The 14,670-nt window shown below is 38.6% G+C and overlaps 4 protein-coding genes across 14 annotated transcripts in view; 3 read left to right on the top strand and 1 right to left on the bottom strand.

The window, feature by feature from the left end:
* LOC114519458 overlaps positions 1-6,162 on the top strand; it is a 48,651-nt gene extending 42,489 nt beyond the window's left edge. For 8 of the 11 annotated variants that reach the window (XM_028539586.1, XM_028539584.1, XM_028539594.1 and 5 more), the window contains 4 exons: positions 47-152; positions 1,433-1,568; positions 3,347-3,432; positions 6,026-6,162. The gene's annotated coding sequence lies outside the window, so the exon portion shown is untranslated. The remainder of the gene's footprint in view (positions 1-46; positions 153-1,432; positions 1,569-3,346; positions 3,433-6,025) is intronic. The other 3 variants (XM_028539587.1, XM_028539590.1, XM_028539591.1) reach the window with 3 other exon arrangements.
* LOC114519459 (G-protein coupled receptor 161-like) lies at positions 6,158-8,323 on the top strand. Its single transcript, XM_028539597.1, has one exon. It carries the CDS (start codon positions 6,245-6,247, stop codon positions 7,328-7,330), a length of 1,086 nt encoding a protein of 361 aa, XP_028395398.1. The 5' UTR covers positions 6,158-6,244; the 3' UTR covers positions 7,331-8,323.
* A 2,036-nt stretch (positions 8,324-10,359) lies between these two features.
* On the top strand, positions 10,360-11,487 carry LOC114519438 (melatonin receptor type 1B-B-like). The gene has a single exon (XM_028539562.1). The coding sequence runs from the start codon at positions 10,360-10,362 to the stop codon at positions 11,374-11,376; it is 1,017 nt and encodes a 338-aa protein (XP_028395363.1). The 3' UTR covers positions 11,377-11,487.
* Positions 11,488-12,476: 989 nt separating this feature from the next.
* LOC114519282 (5-hydroxytryptamine receptor 1D-like) lies at positions 12,477-14,059 on the bottom strand. The gene has a single exon (XM_028539393.1). It carries the CDS (start codon positions 14,028-14,030, stop codon positions 12,978-12,980), a length of 1,053 nt encoding a protein of 350 aa, XP_028395194.1. The 5' UTR covers positions 14,031-14,059; the 3' UTR covers positions 12,477-12,977.
* Positions 14,060-14,670: the final 611 nt, after the last annotated feature.

The following is a 14,670-nucleotide window of genomic DNA, read 5'->3' on the forward strand; positions in this document are numbered from 1 at the left end:
GACTTAAAGCTGTAAAAACATACAAGTTCGTTTGTAATATATTTAGACAAACAACTTTACATGTCTTGTCAAGCTCCGGCGAATCTCGAAGTGAAGAGCTGTTTTTGAATGACTTGTTGTGTGATGCTCCAGGATATTTCACCTTGATTAAGGTAAGTCAAGTGTTTTAGACGTTTTGTCTATATATTATCAGATCAACGCTTGGCTTTTAACGAATTTATAATTGGTTCTGTATTGGGGAAAAAGATGTCGTTGACTCGCTCATGTATGGACGTAACAACGGAGTGATTGTATTCACAATAGCGAGCCGCGGTTAATTTCACCAGACAAGGGCTATCCTGTATAGTTTAGTTCCGGTTTCCTACTGTAGCATCACAAGAGTTGATTCTTACTAGAAAGATCCTCAAGAATCCTTTGATCCCATAAAGGAGAGTTCAGAACAAATAGAGCTATAGCCAGTATACAGTGTAGATAAAGTTAGTTTAGTGTAGGTTTCCTCCTGTAGTAACGCTAGACCTCTAGATCTAGGAAGAACAGATTAGAACTGATAGAGCTATCTAGTATAAATAAAGTTAGTTTAGTTTAGGTTTCCTCCTGTAGTAACACTGGATCAATAAGAGATGATCCTCACTAGACCTCTAGGAAGAACAGTTTAGAACTGACAGAGCTATCCAATATAAATAAAGTTAGTTTAGTTTAGGTTTCCTCCTGTAGTAACACTGGATTAATAAGAGATGATCTTTACTGGACCTCTAGGAAGAACAGTTTAGAACTGACAGAGCTATCCAATATAGATAAAGTTAGTTTAGTTTAGGTTTCCTCCTGTAGTAACACTGGATCAATAAGAGATGATCTTTACTGGACCTCTAGGAAGAACAGTTTAGAACTGACAGAGCTATCCAGTATAAATAGAGTCAAATGTACATAAAACAATGTAGGAAATACGAAGTTTATTTTTGGCATTCCTTCATGAACGCACGTCAATCGTCAATAGCTCTTGATGAGAGTTTTACTTTCAAGTGCAAGGCTTCCTACGCTGATTCTGTTATTTTACGTAGACCTTCTCATATCCGCGACGTACGTCTATTGCCGCGCGCGCTCATCAATACTTAAACAATTGTGGGAATCTACAAACGCACCTGTGCTATCCAGCATCGTGCGTGCATATGCCCCCGTAAATAACTTTCAAGAATAACATTTTTTAAACTATTATTATATAACTAAATGCCTGCCTTTTGCGTTCAAATTTTCGTTAGCCCTTTAGTGCATATATTAATGTTATATGCATACCGTGATTAAATTTGATTGTATGTAAGACTGTGTCAAAGCAATAAATATTTTATGATTGTCAATAGACAATAGAAAACTGCCAAGAGGTATCTAGGTAATAAGTTTTCGTATGTATTACGCATATTACCCCTTTTTTGTCTAGCAGGTGTATTTGCAACGGGTATTTCAACGACGCGCTTCGGCTTGTCCAAGTTATTTTGAATGATAACGTTGAACGCTGAATATTCTACGGAACTGAACGAGCTTTTTTGGATCGCTGCCGGTGAAAAGGAGAAAAGGTGAGAAAAATTTTAATCGGCAGTGATGCGTGCATGCATGTATTTAGGTATTTTTCATCGTTTACTTTACTTGCCGCCCCTGGGTTCGGTGACATGCAGTTTTGACATTTCCAAACTAGAAATCGAAACACGAAGTCACGTATCGCAAACAGACCTCCGCGTGGTGACTCACGAATTTGTCTTCGACATTTTCTTTGTTGAAAAACCGGTCAATGATTTCATTCGGTAAAGCCAGCCAACGTCTGTCTATCCATCTGATGCATGGCGATTCCTTTAACTGTTGTATAAAATTTTGAAAGCATTTGAAACTTCTGACAGAAATATTAAGCTGACTCGGCTAACGTCATTAATGAGGAAGTTCTTTTCTGGGAACATGATGGTTTCAATATCAGTTTCTAAATTACCGGAAATGCATGTCAGGGCGATTTTAGTTATTTTTAAATTCAAAAGTGTTTGAATTTAATAGTGTTTTAATAGTGTGAAACACTTAAATAGTTTGGAGTCCTTTTAGTCATCAATGTATGTATCCCACGCTTTCGAACGTGAGAAACGAACCGTCAAGTTCAGATAAATAACATCAGAATCCGGTATAAACCCTAGATTAACCGAAACCTCTTCCTTTCCCGAGCTCAGTGGCAAAGGTGTTCCTCTAGGAAGTTGAATGCTGTTTATTATTGATTTAAAATTGTGATTGAGTGAACATTACATCACAATACCGCGCATTTTTTTGGATTTATACTTCAATTTTCTCAATTTACTGTGTAAGTAAAGGTAGACGCATGTAATTGTTCTAGCTATCTCAGAACCCTTGTCGACGTCGTGGTTTGTGTCTGGACGTCCAGAAAAAAATATTTCAAACGTGGTGGTCCAGTATAGGTATAGTATTTGACGATAAGCTGTCGCGGTTTGTGTCTGAACTACCTGCATGAGAAAGATATCTCAAACGTGGCGGTCCAGTATAGGTAGTATTCTACAATAAGCTGTCGCGGTTTGTGTCTGAACTACCTGCATGAGAAAGATATCTCAAACGTGGTGGTCTAGTGTAGGTAGTATTCTACAATAAGCTGTCGTGGTTTGTGCCTGAATTATCTGAGAAAGATATCTCAAACGTGGTGGTCCAGTGTAGGTAGTATTCTACAATAAGCTGTCGTGGTTTATGTCTGAATTACCTGAGAAAGATATCTCAAACGTGGTGGTCTAGTGTAGGTAGTATTCTACAATAAGCTGTCGTGGTTTGTGTCTGAATTACTTGAGAAAGATCTCTCAAACGTGGTGGTTCAGTGTAGGTAGTATTCTACAATAAGCTGTCGTGGTTTGTGTCTTAACTACCTGAGAAAGATATCTCAAACGTGGCGGTTCAGTGTAGGTAGTATTCTACAATAAGCTGTCGTGGTTTGTGTCTGAACTACCTGAGAAAGATATCTCAAACGTTTGTGTCTGAACTACCTGAAAAAGATATTTCTATTCACGGGGAGACTATCAAACCCCAGATTGTAGTTAAGATTTGAATGTACACATGTGCCGAATGCCGACTGAATTCATGAATAATTTCATGTTTAAAAGTAATCTTTCATCAATTTGCAAGTTTCATTCCAAAAAATTATAGGGCATATATAGCATTATATCAGGTGAACAAGTGAACTAGAAAAGTAAATTAAAAAAAAAATGTAGCCATAAAAAATCGTGTATTTATGTTATCAGATTACTCGGGTGATAAATACACACTCTCTCGTTCATGTCTCATTACAACATATATCTCATCTCTTTCGTTTTAACAGATTCTGCGCTGCGGAAAACTTGAAGAATCTCTGCTCGTGAAACTCGTCGGGAAAGTACATATCCTCACGAACTTGCTGACGAAAAGGTTTGTGAAAATATTGCAATCAAATACATTTCCAACGACCACTTAAACGCTGATATTGAGAGGGCCTCGTTCATCAGTCGCGACGACTTGATCAAAATCTGCCTTGATCAAGTCGTCTGCCACGACAGCTTATTGTAGAATACTACCTACACTGGACCTCACGTTTGAGATATCTTTCTGAAGTAATTCAGACACAAACCGCGACAGCTTATTGTAGAATACTACCTACACTGAACCACCACGTTTGAGATATCTTTCTCAGGTAGTTCCGAGAGTGATATTAGAAAGCTTTAGCAGTGATTGCGAGCACGCCAGGAGTACAAGATTCGTCATCGGCCAAAACTCGGTGTCGAACGTGATGCAGATAGCGTATAGGCAAATGCACCGAATTTGACGCGAAAATAACGAAACGTAGTCACGTCTAAAGCCCCCCATTTTCTTCCGCAGTCCATTTCGAACCGATATCTCGTTTCCAGAAATCCAAGTATCCAGTTTAAATATGCTTCATTTTAATAGAATTGAATTGCGCGGAATTAAGGTGAAGTTTTTTGAAACTAAAATAACTTAACGGCAGGTGCCTTTCGCCGGCAAACTTTGACATCATTTTATATAATGCGGTGAGAGAGTAATTTGTCAATCTTCAACTGAGCATCAGCGCGGTCTTGTAATATTATATATACGCAATGTACCCAGGTTTTAATTATTGATTTTTTTCAGCGAATTGGGATAATACAAAACGATATACTCGACTGAAAAATTGTATTAAATCTTGATGGGCATGCATGTAGATTCAGTAATCGTGTTTTTTTATCAAACGTGTGTCCTATTTACTAGGGTATTATTTTTATTATTTTTATTATTATTATTGTTATTATTCGGTTCACCACTGCTGCCACCTAAAAAAAAACAAAACATCAGTCGGAGTTTTTCATAACATACATATATAGCACACGACAATTTAAAGCCTTTAATATATAGGTCATAAAACACTCTATACTCTGTATTTTTAATCTATGCTCGTATTTTAAATAGCTTATAAATCGCATATTTATAACATGTGCGTGCGTGTCAGCACAATTTTAGGCAATAGCGACGTCTTATTTGAAAAAAATCGCGGTATAAAAAAGTCCGCGTAAATAAAGAGGAATTTTTATCACACCCATCAGCGAGCTGATTAAAAATGTATTTCTTTTCAAATTTCCTTATGAATTAGTAATGTTGTTATTATTTAAAAGTCTTATATGGAATGATTAATGCATGGAGATTAATAACTAGGATGTGGTATCTTGTATGATGTAAATAACGATGGACGGATATTCTCACGAAGATTTATACAGCTCGTGAGAAGTTGGGTAGGGAAAAATCCAACCTTTCACATAGCATGCATATGGCGTTTTCCTGCGCACCTGCCTTTGCAATTCCGACTTAATACGCCTCCAATTTTATGTAAAAAAGTTTTAATGCGTATATATATGGCGTTAATTTTGTTCGCTACTCTTAATTAACGTATCTGAACATCGTAACAAGTCAGATGAATATGAATATGACTTCATAAAGTCCAATTACTAAGTGTCGAAATTTGATGGATACAAATTCATTCAGACCGACACGCGAGCGTGCATGCTTGTGGTTTTATCAGATTTCACGCCACAACATTTGAAGAAGCGTGTGGCTTTGCTTTGCCTTTGGTCTAATTGTTGTAAAGTAAGTGCTATTCACGAAATCTTTCCTTCTTTTCGACAGTAAATATTGATATTTGGATATTTTGCATTTGTGTGATTTTGCTCATGTTACGAGCGTATTGGACGTAGAAAAAAAGTGAAAAAAGTGCATGCGTTGTTTTGATTTGAAGTCCTTTGCTTTGTATGTTTTTGATTTTATCTTCTGTTTATCATTTCACATGTTGAAATGTCTGCGGGATTTTATGAGGATTAAACAGTTAAAGAATGATGTTTTTGACCGAGGATTTTAAGTTTACTATCTTTTAGAATAATTGAGCAATAGAACAACAAAATATAGAAGTATACTACCACTAAACAAAATTATCAGTTCTAAATTGACTGTTCTTCTTAGAGGTCCAGTAAGGATCATCTCTTATTGATCCATTGTTACTACAGGAGGAAACCTAAACTAAACTAAATTTATTTACACTGGATAACTCTATCAGTTCTAAACTGTTCTTCTTAGAGGTCCAGTAAGGATCATCTCTTATTGATCCAGTGTTACTACAGGAGGAAACCTAAACTAAACTAACTTTATTTATACTGGATAACTCTATCAGTTCTAAACTGTTCTTCCTAGAGGTCCAGTAAGGATCATCTCTTATTGATCCAGTGTTACTACAGGAGGAAACCTAAACTAAACTAACTTTATTTATACTGAATAACTCTATCAGTTCTAAACTGTTCTTCCTAGAGGTCCAGTAAGGATCATCTCATATTGTTCTCCATGTAGTAGTATAACAACATATATCAGTCTGATCTAGAATCTCTTGTCTCCCAATTGAAACGAATTTATTTTCGGGACAGCTGCGTGTAAATAAAGAAACTAGACACTATCGTCGCTAGATTAATGTTTATTTATTTCTTCACAGGATCGAAATTGACTTCTAATCGTACAACAGAAAGCGTGATATAATTGGAAACTGTGAGTACTCCTAGTTGCCCCGTAGTCACATCCTTTATCCAGTATTCACACCCGTTATCCCGTGTTTCCACCTGTCATCCCTTGTTCACCCCTGTTATCCCGTGTTCACCCCTGTCATCCTGTGTTCACACCTGCTATCAAGCGTTCACACAGTACTCACTAAGACATGGATTGGCCTTGGCATGACGTATTGATATCCCTGCTTTTCCTCGCTATCCCCATCTGCTTGTTCAACTTGATCTTTGTTATCCTAATATGCAACCGCGGGAATTTGGGGAGGCTTCAGAATGTGTTGTTCCTCAGTCTCGGGTGTTCGGATTTTTGTGCGGGGTTTTTGGCGATTCCCTGCATACTCATGTGTAACCTTGTCAACAACGTCACTCTCAGTTGTCGTCTATGCATCGTGAGTTATCTGCTGAACCGTTTCATTCTGACTCTATCGTTCCTTAATCTCTCGGCGGTAATCTACGAACGATATTTAAAGATTGTTCATCCGTTCTGGTTTCGAAATCGGGAATACACTTTGCTCAAAGGCAGCCGAGTGATGATCGGTATTTGGCTGACAAGCCTCGTGATTTGCTTAACTCCGCTCACATTCTGGCCGTTAGATAAGCCGTGCTCAAGCGACAAGACTTTCGACATAAATCTACAATTCTTCGACATCGCATGTTTTGCTCTGTTTATTATTTTATTATTGTTCATGATTTACGCGTTTGTTCGGATCTTTCTGGTCGTTCGAAGCCATCTTCTGGACATCAATACAACCGCAGTCCAGTTGAGAGCTAGCATGAACAACATCCTAGACGAGTCTGGCAGCGCTGCCTCGAACGAGAATTCACGCCAATCTAATTCGGAGACAAACAACAACCGATCACGCACTCATCCTGGGAAAAGGGAATCCGAATCATCACGTTTGTCCGCGCAAAGTCTGCATCGACAATTTCTTCTGAAAGAAGTGAAAATTGTTCTAAGATTTGCAGCAATGGTATTCATGTTCGTTGTGACCTGGGGTTCCTATTATTTCCTTTCGTTTTACGAGCGAAACAAGGAGGATGTTCCAATAATCGCACAGGAGATTGTCTTTGTGATTCGCTTCATGAACCCGCTTTTTGATCCTTTCATACTGACTGTCAATAACAGCGATTTTAGATTCGGTATTTTCAACAAAATTATTTCTCGTGTGCGGTCAAGTTTCGTTCGACGGCAATCCACTACGAATCAGCATTCCTCTGAGGACTTCTCAACAGTGTGAGAATGAGAATAACATTAACTAATGATTCGCTTTTGATTCCGGTGAAGATTTCTTCACAGCATAAAGAGAGGATTTGTCGTGTATGAAGCCATATTGTAGAGATGTTGAAAACTGGATGCAATCTAACCAGGTTCTCAGATTCCTGTCTGCGATTATCATCAGTGCGCCTTTTATCTGCAATTTACCCTCCTTCACCTCTCCAAACCCCATTTTCTCCTTTGTCACCCTACCGTCCATATACGGGAACAATTTACCTGTTTCTAGCAGTGAATTTAGAAAAAGACTGGAACGATAACTCCGACGCCATCTTAAAGCCCAATTGAAGACCGCCATTTCACGTCACCATGGTTCGAAAATACACTCTATTTTCTTTGCATATAGTCCCTAGTCCTTTTGAAAGTGTTTACTTGTGCACGGTTCCCGCCTTAATCGGTGATTGGTTGATATGGATCATATTAGAATAAGTTTCATCCAATCATGGGATTTTAGGCTTTATCATTGGAGTAATCGTTCCAGTTGTATTAGAGTTAGCTGGTTCCTAGTGACCAAATTCATGTGAAGTCATAAAATTTTGAAATACATTTCATGACGATTGGATCTGTAGCGGTTTTCTTTAATTGCTCAAAGCGTTTGCGGTTTTAAATGCTTACGATTTTATCATTCAAAGCAGAATTTTTAAAAATAGGAAACGACAGCCAATCAGCTTTCTATTTGCAATTCAAAAAGATGACGACAGGGTAGGCTTAGTGTCTCCGGCATAGTTTTGATAAAATTTTGTCAAAATCTCGAAAAACATTTGCTATTTTAGCATCCTTAAAATTAACGTTTGAAGTTAAAACCTCGGGAGAATGTAGTTAAACTACCGGCGTTTAAACCGATGTAATTTTTTTATTATTTTTATTTGTAATTTGCGAGATATTCACGCCGTAGCAAACGTTGTAGTAAATAGTATATATATTTTAGTAAAAATACTTGTCAACCTTGTCATAATAATAGACCGATTAGACTCCTGTACACGCGTGCAAACGCTACGGGAACGAAAACATTTCTGGGCCGCCTATGGCTATGGTAATATTGCTATATATTCAGTGTTTGGCAAAGACAGAATGGGATTTTTAGATCGCCTTATTTTATAATCGAGAAGCTTTTCTGCAAGTAATATCCTACAATGCACGTATGAGAGCCCATTTGCGGTAAATTAATCCTGTATGTATCGACACTGAATCTCAAATATTGACAACTCTTTGACTGACGCGCATGCGCGCAGGAATTGATAAAACATATCCAATGACACTAACATCGTTTTAGGGCTACTTAAATCACCCAAAAGAGACGACCACTTAGGAAAACCGCACCCATTTTTATTGAATTGCTTGAATTTAGGGCATTCCAGTTGAAATGTAATTGACAAACCAAAGGTAATGGCTTTCGAGGGGTCCACATAGCGTGCATAATATAATTTAAAACTGGTTTTTTTTCTATGATTGCTATCAGTTAGGAAATTAGTTTTTTTTACTGAACCGTAAACTAAGAACAATGAGAACCGGTCGGTCTCTGTAGGGTGCCGGGTTTTGAAGTGTCTGGGAATTTATTAGATTCTATAGAATTAGTTTTTAATTCTTTATATTATATATAAATACTTACTAGAAAGATCGCAAGTCTTTGGGCAGGAAGGGCAGAGATATTTCATCCCATTTGATTGACCTTTCTATTGAAAATACATGCATGCAGGACGCTATTACTTGGCGGATTTTATGCCTTGAGAGTATATACCTTATTAATCAACAACACACCGGTAATGTTTGAAATTTTATATCGGCTTAACGCTATATATACCCGAGTCGGTCGAATATGAACCACGCAGGGTTCAACTATAATCTGACACAGGTGCTATAAGATGGCTGGTATTGTTAGCATAATCATCTCAACTTAGATCTAAGTATATATCTGCCTGGATAATTCAATCGTTTTTTTCGTTGGGATATTCGATGCTATACGAATGCCATGCACTGGGCAATGCTAAAATCGTTCATAATTTAACAGGTTGTAATCTTAGCATGTTTTGTCTGAGTGATCAACAGGAGTTCAGTCAGACGCGGGTGAAAAGTGCTTCAGGTGAGCGACTACTAAAGAGAATTCTGTCAGTTTTCGTCATTTGTTTTCATATTCCAGATTGATCGCGTAAGCCTCTTAACTATATATATATTAAGCGTTGAGAAATGAATTCAAACCACTAACGCAACTTTAATTTGCATGCAAATGGAAAACTCTTGCACTGATTATGATATGTGGGAAATTTTTCTCCGGTCGTTTTTTAATAACCACAGCGTCGATTATGTTTTGGGGGGAAATTTGTTAGAGCAAAGTCAAAGACGTGATTCAATTTCAAGCATTGAAGTAATCGCAATTTAGGTCATGATAAACGACGGTCTCTCGGAATTTCTGATCGGTATATTTCAAAAGGTAGAACAAAGCGATTATGATGGTGGCAACATCGTGATCTGTTGTAAGCTGTGTTGATAATCGCTTCCCAAACCGGTGCTCGTTATGCAAGGCATATTACATGTTTTCATGTTCATAAATAGCTGCAAATGTCGTCATTTCAATGCGTAACAAAGGATTAACACACACGATCTGCAGCACCGATATTTTTATCCATATACGCGCTCTCTAGTCTGCGTAGGATATACGTTGTTCAAAGCGGAGATTTTGCGTCGGGTCCTGTGAGATATACATTCGCGGCGTTCAACCGAACGTGATCGAAATCTGTTGTTTGCTCGCTTCCGCGCGCCTTCTTGGCGTGAATCGCAAATCATCGTTTATTAGAGATACGGTAACATTTGAAAACATTATTGTCCATCTTAGTCTAAACAAAACAACATATGCCCGCACCACTAACGCGCGTGCGTAATCTTCGCGCGCCTATATCAAGAAACGAAATCAAACCACTTCAAAGTTCATATTCTGCGAACCGTTGAAGTGATAGGAGAAAATATCGACGATCGGGAAAATTTTATTATTTCTTCCAAATGAATTCCACGACTCGTAACGGAACATTTGATCTGTTGTTGGGAAACGTTCCCTTTAAGTCATACGATGTTATTCTAATAGTTATCGCGGGTCTAATAATACTGTTTAATGGCGTGGTTTTGTTCGTCATGAGGAAACACAAGAGTTTAAGGAATGCGCAGAATGGTCTGCTCGCAAGCCTCGCAATCAGCGATCTCAGTTCGGGCTTGATCGGCATCCCGTTGGTCTTCGCCTGTAGCTTCGTTCCGCCACGATTTTGTGCGTTGTGTTCTGTGTGTTACTACTTCTTCAAGTTCATCTCAATATCAACCGTGCTTCATATATTGGCGATCATCGGCGAGCGTTGTTTCACTGTTGTGGATCCGTTTCTTCACCGCCGGCTGAGGGCTGCGCCTGGTCGTTCAAACCTGATCCTCATCGGCGCCATTTGGTTAATCAGTCTCATTGCATCGTGCGTTCCATGGTTATGGGTGTCCCAAATCGTTAACGACTGCTACGGAATGGAAACGTCGCACGAAGGAACGTGGAATCCTGACTCAATTTACGAGCTGAGCTGTTTCATACTGTTCTTTATCCTTCCCTTGTTGCTGATTAGTGTTTTCCTCGCGAAAATCTTCATCGCAGTTCACCAGTTCACACGTCGTAAAAGCAGGCGCTGTGTGGATAATTTGAGAGAGCAAACTCGATTGCGCACAACCGAAAAGCGTATTTTCGTCGTTCTCTTCTCCGTGTTCGTCTTGTTTATCGTGTGCTGGCTCCCGTACTTCGCTGTGACACTTGTGCATGTCATCAACACGCAACTCCCATATTGGGTCGAAGAAACTGTGCCGTATTTACGGAGCCTTACAAGCCTTTTAAATCCCTTTGTCTACGCGTTCTACAAAGATGATTTCTACCAGGCTCTGAGACGGAAACTTGGTAACGTGAGGTGCTGGACAAGGCCCAGAAACAGCGATATTTTTACCACCAAAACCAAGGCTCAAGTACCTTTGGTTCAGATAGCAACAACAATTTAATTTCGATATTTCCATATCCAATTTGTGGTCGCACGTTACTTTGTTTTCCTGATAACTAAGCAACATTATCCTTGAAGAAAGCTCGCTGAACTAAACCACGGTCACTAAACGTGTAGAAAACTATTTTCGTGGGAAACGCAAGGGGAATGTTTACAAAACGGCCACACGAGGCTTTTTAGACGTTTTTCTCATTAGATACGAATGTCTACGATAATTACCTGCTCAAGTTTTGTGTTATGTTTTATCAAATTTAGTAGTATACAGAGAAAAGTTGTATACATTTGTGAGGCTATTTATATCAAAGGTTGTTATCGTTTCATGGCTAGACCGCTCAAACTAATTTCATTTCCAAATTGTCTCGCTGAAGTTGACCTTCTTTTGAACCAATATAAATTTTTCATTCATAAATTCCAAATCATGTTATGGCTATATAGCCTATAAGCGGTTCGTCTTTCACCGGATTAACAAAAAAACTGTATAGTTCTCGGATCGTGTGAATTTTCTTGCAATAAGATCCATTGGATCGTGTGAATTTTCTTGCAATAAGAAGGATTTTTTATTGGAATAATCTGGATTTGTTTAAATACCCCCCTTTTGCGACACGCCCTTTGCGAGGCAATAAATTTTATCACCCGAAGGTTTGTTGCTGTGCAATTTCATAAGTTTGGGGAAATTGAAAAAAAACACGATAAACTGATACAATCAGCAAAACTAATTTCAATACACTTTAATCATCAAAGATGCGTTAGATATTTTTCTCGCCTTGGTCACGATCTATCGAGAAGCGCTTTTGTTTCCCGGCTTCTCAAAAAAAAGTCGAGTTCTGTTTGTGCGATTTAGTAAAACTGCGGGTGCCGACAAAGACACATTAAGATAGAATGATCTATGAGCTTTACAAGCTCGGACACCCTTATATAGATCAGTGTAGGATAAGGGCTTTATGTGTCGGAGAAAGATCTTGTGAAGAACAAAAATATCTAGGTGAAGACTTCGTTCATTTCTTCTTGCAATGGTTAGCAGAGAACCTTTGGCAAACATTTATTCTCACAAATGTTAAACGATCTTGGCAAACGCCACACAGATTTCACCAGAACGCTTTTAAACATTTGTTTTTATTAAAGGAATGACGTCTTTTGAAATGACAGGCAAAAATAGTTCTTTGTTATTGTAAACACTTGCGTCTCCAAGTGCTTATATTTTCTAGTCATTTATGCTGGCAAAATAAGTGCATCCGTTTTATTTCCGGTGAAATCGTGGATTTCTTTTAAGAATAGCTGAAGGACTTGTTGTGATGTGACGAAAGAGACGCTTGTGTGATTTTCAACGATATTACATTCTTATTAAATCTTTGAAATCCATGTCCGGTTTGATCAAAACTTAATCCTGCGCTATGCAATTTTACAAAATCAAATTTATCAACAAGTTACATCAAGTTGAGTAAGACTTTCTTGGATCAATAGGAGGTATATTATTTCGAACATTCGGGCGCATATCAATAATTAAAGTTCATCAGAAATCAGAATCCTGCCATCATTTATCCTTCCATCCGGCGTACGTTCTCGCTCCAGCACTATAAATGTATATGGAGCTCAGCTGTTCCATCAAATCGTGCTCAGTTGCGTGATCAAACCGTGGTTCCCAGGCTCCAGCAAATTCTGCGCGACATTGCTGCGTAATTGTACCTCTTCCCTCCTCCCACTGCACCTGCTACCGTCGTACGGCACACAACACCCCCTTGAGATGAAACGAGCGCAGCCCACCTCCTGACAAAAATCTTTCTTGAAAACACTGTACATAATGGGGTTCAAGAGCGATGTGAGATATCTCAACACGTTTGTAGCGTCGAATAGCCTATCAGATATTTCCACTTGCACTTCAAGTTCCTCTAACACGTTTACTACAAAATACGGCGCCCAGCATATGACAAATGTTGCCCACATGATCACAAAAATGACGGCCACTCTCGCCTCCTTGTGGTAGGTGCCTTTTGATTTTGTGTCTGACCGTCGTCTTAATTGTTGCATCAATTGCTGCTGCCGGCGCATATGAAGTCGAGCGACTGTGTACATTGAGACGAATGCAAAAATGAAGAGGAACATTGGAATTACAAAGAATATAACTAGCGTTATCAACGTGTATAACAGCCATTGTTCTGCATTGTCTCTGTTCAGACACTCCTCGAGTTTTATCCATGTGAATGGCACGAAAGCGACAGCAAAACTGATAAGCCATATGGCAGCCAAGAGCAACTTGAAGCGCACTTGCGTCGTGCTTAGTCGTTCGTGGTGGAATGGATAGACAATGTACATAAACCTCTCGTACGTTACCGTTAATAGATGAAGGATAGTTGATATTGAAATAAATTTGGTGAAGATATAGGCGACTGAGCACAAAATACAACCGGTGCTCTCTGACTTTGCCAACGTACACAGCAGGGAAAGTGGCAATCCAAACAAGCCCGTACTCAAATCAGAACACGCCAAACTCACGAGCAGATAATTCTGCCATTTATGAAGAATTCTCTTTCGCCAAACTGTTGTGATAACGAACAGGTTGACAAGCACGATAAGGGCTGCCAAGACGATGTAATGAACTTCTTGGATTATGTATTTTCCGTCCTTCCAGCCAGTTTGAGAGCTGCTGTTGTTAGACATGTTACCTCGCTGTTTAGGATTCTAATTTGCATGTCTTTAAATTTGAGGTCAAATTGATGTTTAATTAAACGTCGAATTCCGTCAATGTTTCCATTGGAAAAATAATAATAAGTCTCTTAATGGATTTCTGCTGTCATAGCTTCGTAATGCCTTTATTGCCTTACGAAATCTGAGTAAATATCAACAAATCTCATTTTTTGAAGCAATATAAATATCTGATTACATGAGAGCTCGAAGCGGAACTGATCGCAACGCGGAAGAGGTACGCATGACCGAAAGTTATTGCTATAATTGCTGAATTTTAGTGGTTTTATAAAGCTAACTTAGGCCGGAATTAAAGTTCTTATCGGAGAAATTGTCTTAATTGCTATTACCTCAGCACAAGATATCTCATTATTTTCTTGACAGAGCCCGGTTGGAAATACATGAAATTTTGATTGACATTGTGTTTATATTTTGAGAAATGTTTACTAGCGGGCAATTTAGTAGAAATGCTGCTTAGAATTATTTCGGGGATTGCATATTTTTTCGAAAAAATTCAAGCTTGATGTTTGCACTGTTGAGATGGCAGAAATGCCAATGTAATATTAGCTATACAGATCAATTTAACAATTTTCGTCTTCGGTTTTCAATTACGCCT

This window comes from Dendronephthya gigantea, unplaced genomic scaffold (assembly GCF_004324835.1).
Source record: "Dendronephthya gigantea isolate DGI-Jeju-01 unplaced genomic scaffold, DenGig_1.0 000013F, whole genome shotgun sequence".
NCBI lineage: Eukaryota > Metazoa > Cnidaria > Anthozoa > Malacalcyonacea > Nephtheidae > Dendronephthya > Dendronephthya gigantea.

Coding starts and splice junctions, on each gene's coding strand:
- LOC114519459 (XM_028539597.1), top strand. CDS start 6,245: ATGGATTGGCCTTGGCATGACGTATTGATATCCCTGCTTTTCCTCGCT.
- LOC114519438 (XM_028539562.1), top strand. CDS start 10,360: ATGAATTCCACGACTCGTAACGGAACATTTGATCTGTTGTTGGGAAAC.
- LOC114519282 (XM_028539393.1), bottom strand. CDS start 14,030: ATGTCTAACAACAGCAGCTCTCAAACTGGCTGGAAGGACGGAAAATAC.